The following is a 17814-nucleotide window of genomic DNA, read 5'->3' as shown; positions in this document are numbered from 1 at the left end:
CCCTCAGAACCATCTCGCCATGCCTGTGCAAACTTTCATCCTTACCTCAATCACTTGACCTTAAAACAGAGTTACTGCTGTTTTTATTTTTTGCTCTTGCTATAGTTCCAAAGGAAAAGAAACAGCAGGAAGGGAAGGCAGTTCATAGTATTATTATTATTAAAAATAGTCATGATAGAAGCAACAACCCTCTGAAGTATTTTCTTGGATCGAAAGAATAAGAGATTACAAGCATTCTTAGTAACATGAACTCTTCTTATTTAGTGCCAGATGTGTTCCCCTACTCACCACAAATAAGAGAAAGACTGCATGTAGAAATGAAGAACCAGCACAACCCAACATAAGAAAATAAATAAATAATTGTTGAATAAAAAGATAGCCCTGAAAGCTGCCCAATATTATTCTTAATATACGAAACAGGAGGAGATTGTTTCATGCCTATCACTATGGATAAAACTCGTGAAATGATTGGTTTTCTTACTTTTTTCTGAACAATGAATAATTAATAACAACTAACAGAGGAAAGAGAGTATGAAATGTTTTCAGAGTGTGATTATATTTCAAATACATATGAGCTGTTGTAATATATTGTTGAAACCTTTTATTGCCACGTCCTTGATTTACCCTGCTCTGCAGTGTTAGCTGTACAGCACAGGGATTCAGAAACTTTTCCTTGATGGTTACTACAAAATATTGAGTGTAGTTCCTCATTCCAGACTGTAGGTCTTGTTTCTCCTACGTTTTTAAAAACTTTATCTGAAACTGTCACATCTTAATGGAACAGCCATTTTGGAAATTCACTTTCCAGAAATGTACTGGCCTTGCTGAATTTTCCTGTGACACACCTCCTTCTGAAAATCTTGGTTCCTAATATGTAGTCCCCAGTCACCTCTGTGATCCAGTTTCCTTGAACACACCCATCTGTGGGCCAGGGAATGGTTCTCTCCTATTGGAGGGGCAGATGCGGTTCCAGTACCAGTGGATGCTGACCCCAGCCTTCCACCGTGACATCCTGAAGTCCTCTATGGGGCTCATGGCCTACTCTGTCCAACTGACGGTGGTGAGTCCACCTCTCTCTCATCTGCACATACTCACACCAAGCTCAATACACAGTTCCCTCTTAAGCAGATATATCCATCAAACATCCATCAGAAACAGCCCCCCAGAATAATGCGCTCAACCCCAGAGACAGGCACATTACACACTAGAGTGCACAAACACACTGTCAAGTGCTGAAACTCCCTTTGACAGCCAAGCCTGTTCCCCCTTGCAGACACATGGACACATTATTACCCATCTTATGTGACACACACCTCAACACACATGTGCTACTGCCATATGGAGATAAGAATTTGTGGCTATGGTGGGGCTGCATCTGGGCCCCCAGAGTCCTCATCTCTGGCTGGGAACCACTGTTCTGGGACAGACGCAGTGATCAAGGAGAGGAAGGCTCACCTGCAGAAGGAGGGACAGCTAGAGAAGGAGAAGACCAGGAGGCACTTGGACTTCCTGGGCATCTTCCTCTTTGCCAGAGTGAGTGTGGGCAGGAGAGGCCTGAGCCTTTGGGCAGAAGCAAACCGGAAGGGATACCTGCACTCTGGCCCTGCCTCCTTAGATGGAGAATAGGAGCAGCTTGTCTTACGAGAACCTGTGGAAGTTTCAGTTGCTTTGGAGAAATGAAAATGATTCATGTTGTCAAGCAGGGTATTTCAAGGCTATTTTTACTAGAGAATTAAACCTGATTCTGATTTCTTAATTAGTAAATTCAGCGTGCAGGTTCTATCCCAGGCTAATTTATTTTTAGTGATTAAGAAATGAGAAACCAGATCTATAAAGGTGGTATAGAAATACAAGAAATTATTCTTAAGTAATTTTTTAAAACTTTGAACAGAGTTATAGATTTTGCCGTTTGTTATAAATTGGTATATGTAATTAAACCAGAATCATGAGAAAGTTGGTATTGTGTGAATTCTGAGGCACTTTCGACATGTTGTAGGGAGTGATGTGGACTTTTTTGAGTTTTACACATTCATAAGTGAATGGTCCGTTCTCGTGCCTTTTAAGAATAAAAAAATAAACCTGATTCTGAACAATATCCCACTGTTAGATAAGACAACACCCCAGGGATATGCTATTCAAGGAAGCTTTTTTTAAAAACAGCTTGTTTGTTTGTTCTTTAACATTTTGTATTTCTTACTGAAATGAAAGTCGCTCAGTAGGGTACAACTCTTTGCAACCCTATGGACTGTAAAGTGCCACGCTCCTCTCTCTGTGGAATTCTACATGCAAGAATACTGGATGGGTAGCCATTGCTTTCTCCAGAGAATATTTCTGACCAAGGATCAACCTGGGTCTTCTGCATTGCAGGCTGATTCTTTACCCTCTGAGTCACCAGCCCAATTTTATTGGAGTACACTCAATTATCAATGGGCGATAGTTTCAGGTGAACACTGAAGGGACTCAGTCATCAGGAAGCTTTTAAAATATTTCCTTTTCTGTTTTATTTCAAACTGTCTAAAGGTTTAGAAACTGTAAGCATGTGACAGTTTGCAGTTTCCTAGAACAACCCAATTCCCAGATGAACTTACAAATATAATCTTCTCTTCATAATACTTACATTATGTAACAAAAGAGAGATTGGTTTAAGAAAAGCCAAAAAAAAAAAAAAGAACAGCAACTCTGGAGGCCCAGGTCTGAGCTCTGCCTTCACCTTCACCCTCCCCTAGGTGGGCGGGGAGGTCCATTCAGATAAGGCTGGGTTCTCAGGGAAGGTCAGCCACAGTCAGGGGCGGTCAGCCACAGTCAGGGGCAGTCAGCGATCCAGAAGCCACTGCACCATGAGTATCTCTGCACTGAGCCCCTCCAGAGCCCTGGGCAGCGTCTCTGGGCTCCTGCAGGTGGTCTCCCTGCTCGGCCTGGTTCTGCTTCTGCTCAAGGCGGCACAGCTCTACCTGCACAGACAGTGGCTGCTCAGAGCCCTTCACCAGTTCCCATCTCCTCCTTCCCACTGGTTCTACGGACACAAGAAAGAGGTAGGATGGAGCTGGATGGGGGAGTGGGAGGGTCGGGAGGGCCAGAGATCTAGAGCATGGTCACACTCAGCAAGTTCATACCTGGCCCTGTGCTTGCCTGAGAGTACAGATGTCCAGTCTGATGGATCAGCCCTGTGGGTTCCCTGTGTGTGGAGACAACAGACAGGAATCTAAGAAGGTGTCAAGTCACAGGATAAGAGGCTTATCTGCTGGGTTGTGTTATGTCAGGTTTGGAGACAAACCGGCCTGGTTCATTCAGACTAAGGGATTTTCTAGTCCCGTAAGGTCAGTGCCAGAAACCCACACCAGAGGCCATCACAGGAGTGAATTCCCATGATGGGGCCAGGTGAGGAGAACTTCCTGTCTGGTGTCCTGTCTCTGAACTCGGAGCTCTTGGAACTGAGCCTGTAATCCTGCTCACCCTCAGCCCCCACAACAGAGCCTGCACAGAGCAGTGTCAGACGATTGTGTGGAGGGACAGGCAGGAGGGAAAGGAGCAGCTTGCAGCTTGGGAGGGGCAGCACCTGCCCACCCAGCACTGGCACCAAAACCTGGTGGTGGGGGAGCCCAGAGCAAAGTCTGGGGCCACATGGAAATGGGCCACCAAGGGTCTGTGGCTTAAACAAGTTTTAGGAGATAATCACAGGTTGCAGAGAGCTGAGGTCTCTCTTTCTCAGCAGCACGATTAGAACAGAGTGGAGACAAAGAGAAGAACTAGAAGCAGCCCAAGCCCCATGGGGGCTGGCCCAGCACCTCTCTCCCCTCTCCTTCCTAATCTCCTGCACCCCAGGTCACTCAAGGTCCTCCCCCGCTGCCTGTTCATTTCAGCCGCTGGGACTCGTCTCCCATGTGCCCTCTCCCTGGAATGATCTCATCCCTCCTATGACTGTCTCACAAGCACCAAGCCCAAGTCATTTTCATCCTGGGTCTCCCAGGAGTGGAGAGGACAATCTTTTTCTCAAGGATGTCCTTCCCACAAGTCAGTGATAACTGGATTCAACTATTTTTGTAGCTATGAGCGTCTTCTGGGAAATCTTGTCTTGGGTTCATCTTTCTACCCTGAAAGCATCTTGATAAATTATGAGTCAAAGAAAGAGCAAGTGCAGGAAGACTCTCCTAACATCCAGGTCTGAGTTAGGCCCCCTTCCCCAAAGCTTCCCCATAGGCTTTGTCTTCTGTCCATCACACTTTCATGACGCCCTCCTGTTACGGCCACTTGATCTCTCGTCTATTTCACTAGCCTGCAGGCTCCAAACAGACAAACATCTAGAGCCACATCCTAATTTAGTGCCTTCAATCTGTGTCTGGCATAGAGTTACTGCTCAGTAAACACAAACTCAGGGAAGGAATGTGACCCAGAGTAGCCAAATTGCCTCAGAGCTGGTGAGTCTTGATGGTAGAAGGATGCAGGCAGAGATCAGATACCAAAGTGCAGAGGGCTGATCTGAATGACACAGAAGCCACTGAAATAAAGATGATGTGACTAAATGGAACTTGCCTGGGATCAACTGCTGACAAGAAATCCAGAGGTAACAAGACAAACTGAGTCTCCAAAGTTGAGGATAGGCAGTTGCTCTGTGGTAATGATGACAGGCCACCAGGTAGAGGGAAGAACACGAGCAGAGACCTGGAAGATGAGCAGGTGGACCCAGTGCAGGGAGGCTGGCATCACCATCCTGGGGGCAGAGCAATGGGTCCTGTGGAATCGCCAGCCTGTCAGGGAAAAGGGGAGAGGGTAAAGTCAGAGAGGAAAGGCCATGTGGTCCACATTCAGGGGTGCACAAAAATTCCACTACAAGAAGGGAAGTGCACAAAAGTTTCTGACAGTCAATGAATCTGAGATTAAAAAATCCACATATCAAAATCTTATTTCAATACCATTCTCATATGTGTACATGTAGAATCGGTCCTACAACTGTGCATACACTCATTATGGAAAATAATGTGACACACAGAGTAAAATATTTAATTTTTTTCACTTAGCCATACACATTCCAAACATTCTTTCATACTCTTATACATTAACATGTATGCTGGGATAGCATCAAACATATATATGATCAGGATATCAAATGAAACGAGTATATAAATTCAATTCTTAAAATATCTATCTCTTCTCTAAATAAGCCAAATAATATGAAAAAACTGCTTACTTTCTCCAGGGGATCTTCCCAACCAGGCATCCACCCAGTCTCCCACTTTGTAGGCATGTTCCTTAACACCTGAGCCACCAAGGAAGCCCACCAAGTGATACAAATTATCGTAAATTGCTCAAGCAATTATGTCACTGTGTGCAAATATTTCCAAATGTTTCACAAACCGTGGAATTGCCTTTGATGTAAGACTCTGTAGGCAGTTTGTAGTGTTGGCCCATAACTCTACTTGACATGGGACAGAATCCGATCTTAGGGGAATGGTGGATAGCCTGCACGGTTGGGTAAGATTCCAGGTCAGAAGAAATAGTTCTAAACTGACAGTTCTGCTGATGGATCCAGAGTGATCACCTCGTACCCTTCCAGGCCTTCACCTCCACTCCTGTTGTGGAACTCAAAGAAAGAAGTCATTTACTTGTCTTTCCCTTGGTGACAGTTTGAAGTGGAGGGTGAGTTGCCACACCTACTGAAAAGGGTAGAGAAATACCCAAGAGCCTGTGTTCGCTGGATGTGGGGCACAAGGGCCTTTATATTGGTCTACGACCCTGACTACATGAAGATGGTCCTGGGGAGATCAGGTGAGAGGGAAACCCTCAGCTGGAGACAACCTTGCATTTGAGTACATGCACCTGGGTGTGAAATCCCACAAGTTACAGGCACATCAGACACAAAGGCCAGAATTCCTCCAAACACTCTCCCCAACCAAAGACATATAAGGACAACATTATTTACTATGAATAAGTGCTTTAGTCCTGGTGGGGTTGGTTTCTCTTTTATGTCTTTTGTCTTTTTACAAACATATTGAGATGATCCCAGGCCTGGAGCCAATTCTCTCTCCACACTGTCCTGGGCACCGTTCACTGTTGCCTCTCTTGGGTCTTGAGATGGTCAGACCACCACCGATTGTAGAAAAAGCACAGATTCTGTCTCATTCTATGGCACTGAACAGAGTTTATGTTTCAGGGCAATTCACCATCTTAGTCCTTTTGGTGTTCTGCTCTGCAACACTGAGGCTACTTTCCTGGGACCACGGTGACTATCAGGACAGAGAGCGTCAGGAATGGGTGGCAAGTGGGTAGTGGATTCGGATTGACTGCCATTAGACAAGCACCAGGAAGGGAAGCGAGCCCATGGTCTAGACCTCAGCTACTCTAGAGGCTGTCTGCCATGTTTGGTCCCATCCATCTTCCCTCCTTACTTTTCAGACCCAAAGGCTCACGTTGCCTACAGACACCTGAAGCCCTGGATTGGTAAGTACATTTAAATACAACTGCAAACCACCCACCCGTTAGGTTAACCAAGAGCGGTCTCTTTGTGTAAGTGGAGAAAAACAGGTGCCAGGCACCCTCATCTCTGAGTCAAACCTCAATTTTCTAATAATACCGTCAGTCTTTGTAATGGCGCTGTAGCCTTCCTCAAGCCTAGCCGCTTCTTCATCACTTCTCAGACTTTACTAATGCTCCCAGCCTGACTTTTCGATAAGTTCTTTTATCACCTGCACCCCTACAGTTTTTTTACCTCATTGCTGCCATAGTCAGATGCTACGGACAGATGTACTGGAAATTCACATCGCTGAAGTGGGCTGACTTCACCGACCCTTGCCCCTGATGAGATTTCTCCTGACACCCTTGGTTCCTCCCAAGATGGACCTAGTCCCTGTGACACCCATACACACCCTTCTTTGGTTCAGGGACAGGTTTGATGCTGTTGGAGGGGCAGACGTGGTTCCAGCACTGGCGGATGCTGACCCCAGTCTTCCACTATGACATCTTGAAGACCCACGTGGGAATCATGGCCAACTCTGTCCGAGTGATGCTGGTGAGTCCATCCCTTGTCACCATACGCACTAGATTCCAGCATAGCTGACATAGTCCCCTATCAGACACTCACTTTCCTCAGGCACTCATTGTTTAGAGCCACCCAGATTGATGTACTCATAACTAAGTATGAGACAGCACTCATTAAAACTAGTTCGGACAGAGGAAAATCTAAACATCCAGCAGATCCATAGTTTTCTCATCACCAAGAGATTCAGCGACATGGTATATTCAGGGTCCAATCTTTTCCCATCTCCATGTTTGAACACAGTAGGATAGTGCAAGGAGGTCAGCTCAGATTGGCCCTGGCTGGCCTGGACAGTGGCAGCTTCATAGGCAGAGTCAACATCCCAGGATGTCACACAGGTTGTCTCTAGCCTGGGTTCCATGGCTTCTGCACGCCACTGAGCCATTCATAGGAGGAAATGAGTCCAGGTCTACACTCACAGAGCTGGGTGTTCACAAACATCATCTCTGATTCAGACCAGGTACCACCTGTTCTTAGCTAACATTAGATGAATGAAAGGAATTGAGAGGCTCATGCCCCGTCTGAGAGCCCCATTCGAGCCACTTTAGCTTTTCCTTGCCTTGAAATATTTGCTTCCTAGTGTTGGATATTTCCTGTCCAGATCTGACCTTAGGACACAAAAGTTCTCCCTTTGTCCCCTGAGAAACTATGCTTTCGCTTTGCACACAGGTGGTTATTTTCATAGATTATTCCAAATATTCAGGATTAATTAGGATATAAGAAGAGAATATAACTGCATACATAAGAAAGATTCAGAAAAATAGGCATCATGTTACACCGGGTGTTACAGCCCTAAGTTGCTAAAACATGTCTGCTTAGAAAATGAGGAAATCTCACACTAATCCCAAAACCTGGTAAAGATCCCACACACACACACAAAAAGTACAGGCCAATATCACTGATGAACATAGATGCAAAAATCCTTAACAAAATTCTAGCAATCAGAATCCAACAACACATTAAGAAGATCATACATCATGACCAAGTGGGCTTTATCCCAGGAATGCAAGGATTCTTCAATATCCGCAAATCAATCAACGTAATACACCACATTAACAAACTGAAAAATAAAAATCATATGATTATCTCAAAAGATGCAGAGAAAGCCTTTGACAAAATTCAACATCCATTTATGATAAAAACCCTCCAGAAAGTGGGAATAGAAGGGACATACCTCAACATAATAAAAGCTATATATGACAAACCCACAGCAAACATTATCCTCAATGGTGAAAAACTGAAAGCATTTCCCCTAAAGTCAGGAACAAGACAAGGGTGCCCACTCTCACCACTACTATTCAACATAGTTCTGGAAGTTTTGGCTACAGCAATCAGAGCAGAAAAAGACATAAAAGGAATACAAATTGGAAAGAAAGAAGTAAAACTTTCACTGTTCGCTGATTACATGATCCTCTACAGAAAACCCTGAAGACTCTACCAGAAACTACTAGAGATGATCAATGAATACAGTAAAGTTGCAGGATATAAAATCAACACACAGAAATCCCTTGTATTCCTATACACTAATAATGAGAAAATAGAAAGAGAAATTAAGGAAACTATTCCATTCACTGTTGCAACGAAAAGAATTAAATACTTAGGTATATATCTACCTAAGGAAACAAAAGACTTGTACATAGAAAATTATAAAACACTAGTGAAAGTAATCAAAGAGGACACTAATAGATGGAGAAATATACCATGTTCATGGATTGGAAGAATAAATATTGTAAAAATGAATATATTACCCAAAGTAATTTATACATTCAATGCAATCCCTATCAAGCTACCAACAATATTTTTCACAGAACTAGAACAAATAATCTCACAATTTGTATGGAAATACAAAAAACCTCGAATAGCCAAAGCAATCTTGAGGAAGAAGAATGGAACTGGGGGAATCAACCTGCCGGACTTCAGGCTCTACTACAAAGCCACAGTCATCAAGACAGTATGGTACTGGCATAAAGACAGAAATATAGATCAGTGGAACAAAATAGAAAGCCCAGAGATAAATCCATGCACCTATGGACACCTTATCTTTGACAAAGGAGGCAAGAATATTCAATGGAGAAAAGACAACCTCTTTAACAAGTGGTGCTGGGTAAACTGGTCAGCCACTTGTAAAAGAATGAAACTAGAACACTAGCTAACACCATGCAAATAAGTAAACTCAAAATGGATTAGAGAGCTAACTGTAAGACCAGATTCTATAAAACTCCTAGAGGAGAATATAGGTAAATCACTCTCTGACATAAATCACATCAGGATCCTCCAAGACCCACCTCCCAGAATATTGGAAATAAAAGCAAAAATAAATGAATGGGACCTAATTAAAATCAAAAGCTTCTGCACAGCTAAGGAAAGTATAAGCAAGGTGAAAAGACAGCCTTCAGAATGGGAGAAAATAATAGCAAATGAAGCAACTGATAAAGGATGTATCTCCAAAATATACAAGCAGCTCCTGCAGCTCAATTCCAGAAAAATAAATGACCCAATCAAAAAATGGGCCAAAGAACTAAACAGACATTTCTCCAAAGGAGACATACAGATGGCTAACAAACATGAAAAGATGCTCAACATCTGTCATAATCAGAGAAATGCAAATCAAAACCACAATGAGATACCATTTCACGCCAGTCAGAATGGCTGCTATCAAAAGTCTACATGCAATAAATGCTGGAGAAGGTGTGGAGAGAAGGGAACACTCTTACACTGTTGGTGGGAATGCAAACTAGTACAGCCACTATGGAGAACAGTGTGGAGATTCCTCAAAAAACTGGAAATAGAACTGCCATATGATCCAGCAATCACACTCCTGGGCATACACACCAAGGAAACCAGAATTGAAAGAGACACATGTACTCCAATGTTCACTGCAGCAATGTTTATAATAGCCAGGACATGGAAGCAACCTAGATGTCCATCTGCAGACGAATGGATAAGAAAGCGTTGGTACACATACACAATGGAATATTACTCAGCCATTAAAAAGAATGCATTTGAACCAGTTCTAATGAGGTGGATGAAACTAGAGCCTATTATACAGAGTGAAGTAAGCCAGAAAGAAAAACACCAATGCAATATACTAACGCATATATATGGAATTTAGAAAGATGCAAATGATAACCCGGTATACGAGACAGCAAAAGTCCTCTGTGGGACAGGGTGAATTTGTGATGGTTTGGGAGAATGGCATTGAAACATGTATATTATCATATGTGAAATGAATCACCAGTCCAGGTTCGATGCATGATACAGGATGCTCAGGGATGGTGTGCGTGATGACCCAGAGAGAGGATAAGGGGAGGAGGGAGGTGGGAGGGGGGTTCGGGAGGGGGAACTCATGTACACCCGGGGTGGATTCATGTCAATGTATGGCAAAACCAACGAATATAATATTGTAAAATAATTAGCCTCCAACAAAAATTTTTAAAAAAATGAAAATGAGGAAATCTCATCTGAAGATGTAGAGACAGAGAGAAAGCCTGGCCTTGCAGCACAGGTCTTCTGGGGAAGCAGAGCAGGGTCGGTGCCTCCTCCCTCCACAGGACAAGTGGGAGGAGCTCGTCAGCCAGGACTCACATCTGGAGATCTTTGGGCACATCTCCTCGATGACCCTGGACACCATCATGAAGTGCGCCTTCAGCCACCAGGGCAGCGTCCAGACGGACAGGTCAGTGACAGCTCTTCAATGGCAGGGTCCTGTTTTCACCAATGGGAAGGACTTACCTGAGAGTCAGAAAGGGCAGTGTGGATGCTTATCAGCACAAAAAGTAACGTTCTCCAGAGAGACATGCACCATGGTCAAATTCCACCCAGACCGCCCTTGACTCAGTCAGAGGTCCCTGACTCCTGTACAGGGAGAAGCCTGGCCACTCAGAAAGCTTGTGAAGGTCTCCAGGGGGAGGACTCCAGGGCAATGAAGAGGAAATCACAATGCCTCAGTGGACCTGAGGAGTCCTCCACCCAGAGTCTCAGTCCCTCTCCAGGTCAGAGGCTCCCTCAACTCCAGTCTCTTCAATGTCCTCTCCCTTCAGGAACGCACAGTCCTACACCCAGGCCATCAACGACATCAGTCATCTGATTTTTTCCCGACTGAGGAATGGTTTCCACCAGAATGACCTCATCTACAGGCTGACCCCTGAAGGCCACAGGAACCGCCAGGCCTGCCACATCACCCATCAGCACACAGGTTCTCCTCCCCATCCTGGGCTGCTCCCCTATCTTCCTCAGGTTCATGTGGCCTAACCCTGACCCCTTAGGCAGAGCCCAGACTTCTGTTCTTATTCAGGAGCTGGCATACACCCGCCTGCTGCAGGGACGGGGAACCCAGAGGTTGAGGTGTCAGATGTTGAACAGGAACTTACGGGAGTCACCAGGTTGGTGATGACTGAGTGAGATCCCTCCCAGAAGCATTCAGGCAGAGCCCCCATGGGCTGTGTCACTCGGAGATTCCCATCTGAGTAGATGATGCTGGAGCTCTTGGTCCTGACATGCTCACTCAGTCGCACCCTCACCCTCATCCACCTGGCACCCAGACTGGGCCTGAGGGGCAGATGGGGTTACGGTGAATGCAGAATCTGAGCCCCCAGAGTGCTCAGTTTTGGTGGGAACCACTGTTCTGGGACAGACGCAGTGATCAAGGAGAGGAAGGCTCGCCTGCAGAAGGAGGGAGAGCTGGAGAAGGTGAGGAGCAGGAGGCACTTGGACTTCCTGGACATCCTCCTCTTTGCCAGAGTGAGTGTGGGCAGGAGAGGCCTGAGCCTTTGGGCAGAAGCAACAGGAAGAGCTTACCTGCACTGTGGCCCTGTCTCCACAGATGGAGAATGGGAGCAGCTTGTCTGAAGAGGACCTCCGTGCTGAAGTGGACAATTTCATGTTTGAGGGTCACGACACCACAGCCAGTGGCATCTCCTGGATCCTCTATGCTCTAGCCTCCCACCCTGAGCATCAGCAGAGGTGTCGGGAAGAGATCCAGAGCCTCCTGGGGGATGGCACCTCCATCACCTGGTGAGTGTCCTGGAGATGGAAGAATCCTGTCCACCTGAACTCGAGAGAATCCCTGGTTGTCCAGTCCTTCCTGCTCTCAGATGGGCTTCTTTTCAGGGACCATCTCAACCAGATGCCCTACACAACCATGTGCATCAAGGAGGCCACGAGACTCTATCCACCAGTACCAGTCACTGGCAGAGAGCTTAGCAATCCCATCACCTTCCCTGATGGAAGCTCCTTACCTGCAGGTATGAACTTCACCTCACCACTCAGCTAAGCACTCGTGCTAGACCAGTATCCACCTGTGGATTTCCAGTTCCTGGATGCTCTGGCTCTTGCCTGCCTGAAGACAATATTTATTCTGTAGTTTGAATGAGTTTTAAAAAATGCTTCTGCATAAAACTTTGGATTAATACTACCATATATTCAACAATCCTACTACTGGGAATATACCCTGGGAAAACCGGAATCCAAAAAGCACACGTGCTGCAGTGTTCATTGCAGCATTGTTTACAATAGCCATGACGTGGAAGCAACCTAGATGTCCACTGACTGCTGCTGCTGGTAAGTCGCTTTAGTCATGTCCGACTCTTAGTGACCCCAGAGACGGCAAACACCAGGTTCCCCAGTCCATGGACTTTTCCAGGCAACAGTACTGGATGGGGTGCCATTGCCTTCTCCTAGGTGTTTACTGACAGATGAATGGATAATGAAGATGTGGTCTGTATACAGAATGGAATATTACTCAGTATAAAATGGAAGAAATCTGAGTCAGTTGCAGTGAGGTGGAAGAATCTGCAGCCTGTTATACAGAGTGAAGCTCTCGGAAAGAGAAAACAAATATTGTATATTAACACACACACATGTAAATATAGAATCTAGGAAAATAGTGCTGATGAACATATTTGCAGAGAAGGAATGTAGATGCAGACATAGGCAATGGACTAGTGGACGCAGGAGGGGAAGGAGAGGGTAGGACTAATTGAGAAAGTAACATCGACATAGATAGACTATCATGTGTAAAATATTAGTATGTATCTAGTAGAAAGCTGCTATATTAAAGGAAGCCCAGACTGATGATCTGAGATGACCTAGAGGGGTGGAATGGGAAGGGGGAGAGAGGTGCACATGGAGGGGGTACAGCTGTTGTTTAGTTGCCAAGTCATGTCTGGCATTTTGCCACCCCATAGAGTGTAGCCCACCAGGCTCCACTGTCCATGACATTTCTCAGGCAAGAATACTGGAGTGAGTTGTCATTTCCTTCTCCGTATACACAGATACATAACTGTGTCTTATTTGCACTATAGTATGGCAGAAACCAACACACCATTGTAAAGGAATTAACCTTTAATGAAAGAAAAAATATTTGACACAAAACTTGAATGCAATGAAGCTCAACAAATAAATATTGACTCTTCTGTGCGGTCTTATGATGGAGCCTAAAATTCTAATTCCTTGAATCATGAAGGCTTAAGAGCAAAGCAGAAGCAGGGGGAGGCATGGTTCTTCCATATGGGGTTTAAGTAAAGGAGGGAGCTCAAGAGACTCCACTGTCATGGGTCAGAGGGTCTAGTCTCTGAGGTGCCCTCTGGTGGATGGCAAAGAGCAGGTGATGATGAGGTCTGAGAGCCGTGCCATTGTTGGAGGCCATCCACTGACTCAGCATCTATTGGGTCTGAATCCTAGCCCTGTTCTCTCTAACTGTGGGATCACAGACTCAACCCATAACCTATCTGAGGCTCAGATGCTTCATGGGCTCGTTAGGATAGGAGTGCTTGTGAGAGGATTAAATTATTATTGCACATTCCCCAGGTTCATGTTGGCACTCGATAAATGTGAGTTGTCACCTGAGCTGCTCCTAAGTGTAATCTTGCAGTTCTTTTAATTCTCAATCCGGGGCTGTGCTCACCTACCCCTAATCTGTGATCATGTGCTTTGTCATGCCCCGCCCACCTGTCTTGCAAGAGCATCATGTCATTCAGAATGATGGAGGGTGCTCCCATGGTGGCTTCCAGGACTTTCGTGAAGACACATATTCCCTGTACTATGAGACAACCAGGCTTCTCTACTCCTCTGCCCCACAGGAATCTTAGTCGCCTTCTCCATTTATGGGCTTCATCACAACCTGAAGGTGTGGCCAAACGCAGAAGTACGATGGACATAGGGGGAGGAGATGGGATGTTCTCTTGACAACAAACCCTTTCCCTGCTCCGCCTCTGGGACTTTTATCCCCCAGTGGGTTCATGTGAGGGATTTGACCCCAAATGTCCTGGCCCCAGTTCTCTCTCTCCAGGTGTTTGACCCAACCCGTTTTGAGCCAGCTTCTACTCGACAGAGCCATGCCTTCCTGCTCTTCTCAGGAGGACCCAAATGAGGCCTCTGTACTGGGGGAAGGAAGTGTCACTGGTTGCTACCCAATGTGTATGACTGTCTACCTTCATATGTGGAGCAGGAAGTTCTGTCCTTGTATGTTGATGGGCTGAGTAGGAGGTGTGGGTATCCAGGTACAAGAAGGTCTTCAGGACTCACCACAATGACACTGACCTCCTACTGTCCACAAGGGTTGACCTCATTTCCATGTCAGTGGCCAATCCAAAGTATCCAGGGTTTTCCTCACTTTAGGAGAATGACGTTTTAGAATTACAAGTCTTCATGAAATTTAAACTAACATGTTTGGTTAGCACAATTTCAGTCACCTTAAAAGATGATTTTCTCTGTTCCCACCTTCCTAGTCAGCCCACTGCTTTCTGCTTAATTCACCTGTCCACCCTCACTGTATTTGTCGTGCTTGCCTGGATTGGGAATTCCATGTCCTGAGGCTTCAAGTCATGTATGTGATCAGTTATAGTTGTAGTTTGAAGAAAGTTTCACAGTCATGAGTGTGTTCTCACTTCCTGCAGTACATCCGACATAGATTTGACTATGTATTAATATAACCATGACATATATTTTCTTTTGGCATAATTCTTTATAAAAAGCAGAGTTTAGATACCATAGTCCTAGTTTGTACAGAGGAATGTTAGTAAGAAAAATGTTAAAGTGGGGACAATCAAGTCCGCTTTGGGGACTCTATTGCTGATCCTGCTCATGATGCCAATGTCTCACAGTTCACAGTGTGCACACTGTTTGCTGAACCCAGGATAGACGAAGCATCAGCTAAGAGGCTGGGAGAGGACTGGAGGAGCCTAAGAACTGCAGACACGTTTATTCTCTCCTGGCTGTGTTATGGCCGCCATAACACAGCTCTGTCCCCCGTGACGCAGCCGCCGTAAACACCATAGCAAAGCTAGAACATAACCCCACATGACATAACCATGAGGTTGCTCCAATGTAGCCCCAGTGCAGCAGTAACCAGAGCATTCATAGTGAAACTCCTAAAGGCGTACCACACACCTCCGCCAGAGCTTTTCCAGGTGGAGCTTATATAACAGAAGTAGCCAGAGTCCAAGCTAGTACCATGTGACGCACGTACGCAGTGCTATACGTGGTCCAGCTGTTCCATAATCGTTAGTTACAAACCTGAGGCAACAGTGAGGACCGCAGGGCGAGAGCGCCTGACAACGCCATCTTGGCTAATGTGCTCTTTCCCTACAGGGGAGACTATTTTGTGTTTGAGACGTGCGTTTCAAAAATCTATTGCATGTGAAACATAAAGCACCCTTGAAATAGCTGTTAGCCTGGATGATACACTCCTAAATGATTGCTGTGAAGATCTTAAAGGCTACAGAACCTCCCTGTTATAGTAACTTCAGTGACTTTGTAACTTAATAGGAACAATTTTTTTCTGACAGTACAGATCTAGGAAACTTTCAGCTGGTGAATCAACCTTTACAGAACAGTGTTGAAGCAAATTGTCTTCTTGAATTGTATCTAGGATTTGGTTTACACCAGGATCCAGTCCTTCCTGTAGACATGGCTGCAGGTCATGCAGCTGCCACTAGAGGGTAGGAGGGACTAGGCGGTTTGATTCCTAGGTCAGACTGAATATTTCTTATACTCTCATTCCACTTGAGTTGTTTTAAATTCAATAAATATTGTTTAAATATGAAAGTATGTATTAAGCATGTCTCCATGTGCCAAGACCTGTGCTGGGAGATGGGAACACAGGGATGATAACGCTGTCATCCCCCAGGGCTCACAGTCAACAACATGGCTACTCAAGACAGACATCATTCACACTTCCACTCTTTCACTCATTCATTCCTTGAGCAGACTGTGGGAGGATGCATGATCCGGCACTGTGCTGGGCACTGGATGTGATGTGTCCTTGAGTTAACACCCATGGTGCCTTGAGGGTCCAGAGTGGAAAGAGGTGCAGCCAGCAGAGGAGGTGAGGGTGGTGGTCACTGGATTGAGCCTTGAGCATGAGGATGGCAGCGGCAAGGTGAGGGGAGAGGATCTCAAGAGTCGCTGAGTCAGCAAGAGGAGAGGGAAAGATCCCAGGTAGGTGAGGAAGTATCCAGAGAGGGCTGTGATGCAGCTGAGGCACCAGGACGTGTCCCCCCTGTGATGCGGAACAGAGCAGGCCTGGAGCTACCATGGCTTTAGAGGGAGGGGAGAAATGGAGGTTGAAAAGGCCTGATGAGGAGCCCAAGGGATGATTAGGAGGGGCATTTCTGGATTAGAATGGGAAGGTTCCAAAGGTAGATTAACTGAGGGGCTGAGGGAGACAGGAAACCAGACCATTAACTGGGAGGGAATTGGTCCAGTAGGTTCAGGGTGGTTAGCGCTTTCCTCTCCAGGAAGCCTCCCTGTTGCCATTCTGATTCCTTGCACAGCCCTGTCTTGTCGTCTCTGGGAACTGTGCAGCCTGTTTGTCCACCGTAGGTGGTAAGGTCCTGAGAGGGTGTCCACCCTGCCCCTACAGTGCCCTGGGCTGACCTGAAACCAGGAATTGCCAGTGGACGAGTGAATAAAGTACTAGTTCACAGTTCTTGATCCACTTGACTTGACTCTATGGCTTAGAGCACTGATACTCCCCAGGTTTTCCTGCTGAGAGCAGGAGTAGGAGTTAGGAGCTAGTCCTTAGACAGGTGGGTTTTGTAATCTGAGAAGGTGAGAGCTTTGCTGGCAATTTCAGTCTGATAAGTAAGGAAGGGATCAGGGCTGGGCCACTTGGAGGAGAGCCCTGATTCCCTGTGCTCAGCAGGGTTTAGAAGCCTCTGCTTACTTCCTCTCTATCTCCCAACCCAGGAACTGCATTGGGAAGCAGTTTGCCATGAATGAGTTGAAGGTGGCCATGGCCCTGACCTTGCTTCGCTTTGAGCTGTCACCGGATCCCTCCAGGGTCCCTGTGCCCACTCCAGTCATGGTACTGAGATCCAAAAATGGAATCCACTTGCAATTCAGGAAGTTCTCTGATCCAGGTGGAGACAAGGACATGCTCTGAGGGCCCCTGCCTGCCGCCTGTCTTGCTGTCACTCTCTCCTGTCCTTGTCCCTTTGCCCACTTCCTGCTTCTGTCTGCCCCCTGCCCGCGTGCCTCATCTCCTGCCTCCTGCCCAGCAGACTTTCTTCCCTTCTCCTCTCACCTTTCTCCAGCTCCCGATCTGCTTGTGTCTCCACCCGTCTCTGACCCCCTGCATCTCTCTCTGTCCACCCGCATCCTGATCACCCGACATCTGTCGGTTCTCCTGTGTTTCTCCCCTCTTCCTGCCTGTCTGACCCTGAAATCACTTCCATTTTGATGGTGAAATGAATTGTCTCTGTCTTAGGGACTTAGAACAACACAAAGTTATCCTCTAATGGCTCTTGTGTCAGAAGTCAGCAATGGGTTTCCCTGGACACAAA

The 17814-nt window shown here is 46.0% G+C and overlaps 1 protein-coding gene across 3 annotated transcripts; it reads left to right on the top strand.

Moving 5' to 3' along the window:
- Positions 1-2837: 2837 nt before the first annotated feature.
- On the top strand, positions 2838-17414 carry LOC129540822 (taurochenodeoxycholic 6 alpha-hydroxylase-like). Of its 3 annotated transcripts, none has more exons than XM_088834837.1 (12): positions 2838-3032; positions 5622-5763; positions 6391-6435; positions 6876-7003; positions 10582-10706; positions 11167-11225; positions 11664-11770; positions 11853-12043; positions 12140-12273; positions 14110-14174; positions 14319-14389; positions 17213-17414. In XM_088834837.1, the coding sequence occupies exons 1-12, from the start codon at positions 2838-2840 to the stop codon at positions 17412-17414; spliced, it is 1464 nt and encodes a 487-aa protein (XP_088690963.1). The 3 variants fall into 3 exon arrangements, with proteins under 3 accessions (XP_088690963.1, XP_055258229.2, XP_088690964.1); XM_055402254.2 differs by having other exon boundaries at positions 11071-11225; XM_088834838.1 differs by lacking the exons at positions 11167-11225; positions 11853-12043 and having other exon boundaries at positions 11664-11803; positions 12124-12273.
- Positions 17415-17814: the final 400 nt, after the last annotated feature.

The sequence above is a fragment of the Moschus berezovskii genome, chromosome 4 (genome assembly GCF_049115385.1).
Source record: "Moschus berezovskii isolate FMDL1 chromosome 4, NW_MosBer_1.0, whole genome shotgun sequence".
NCBI classification, from domain to species: Eukaryota; Metazoa; Chordata; class Mammalia; order Artiodactyla; family Moschidae; genus Moschus; species Moschus berezovskii.
This window is presented reverse-complemented; position numbering and strand designations above follow the sequence as displayed.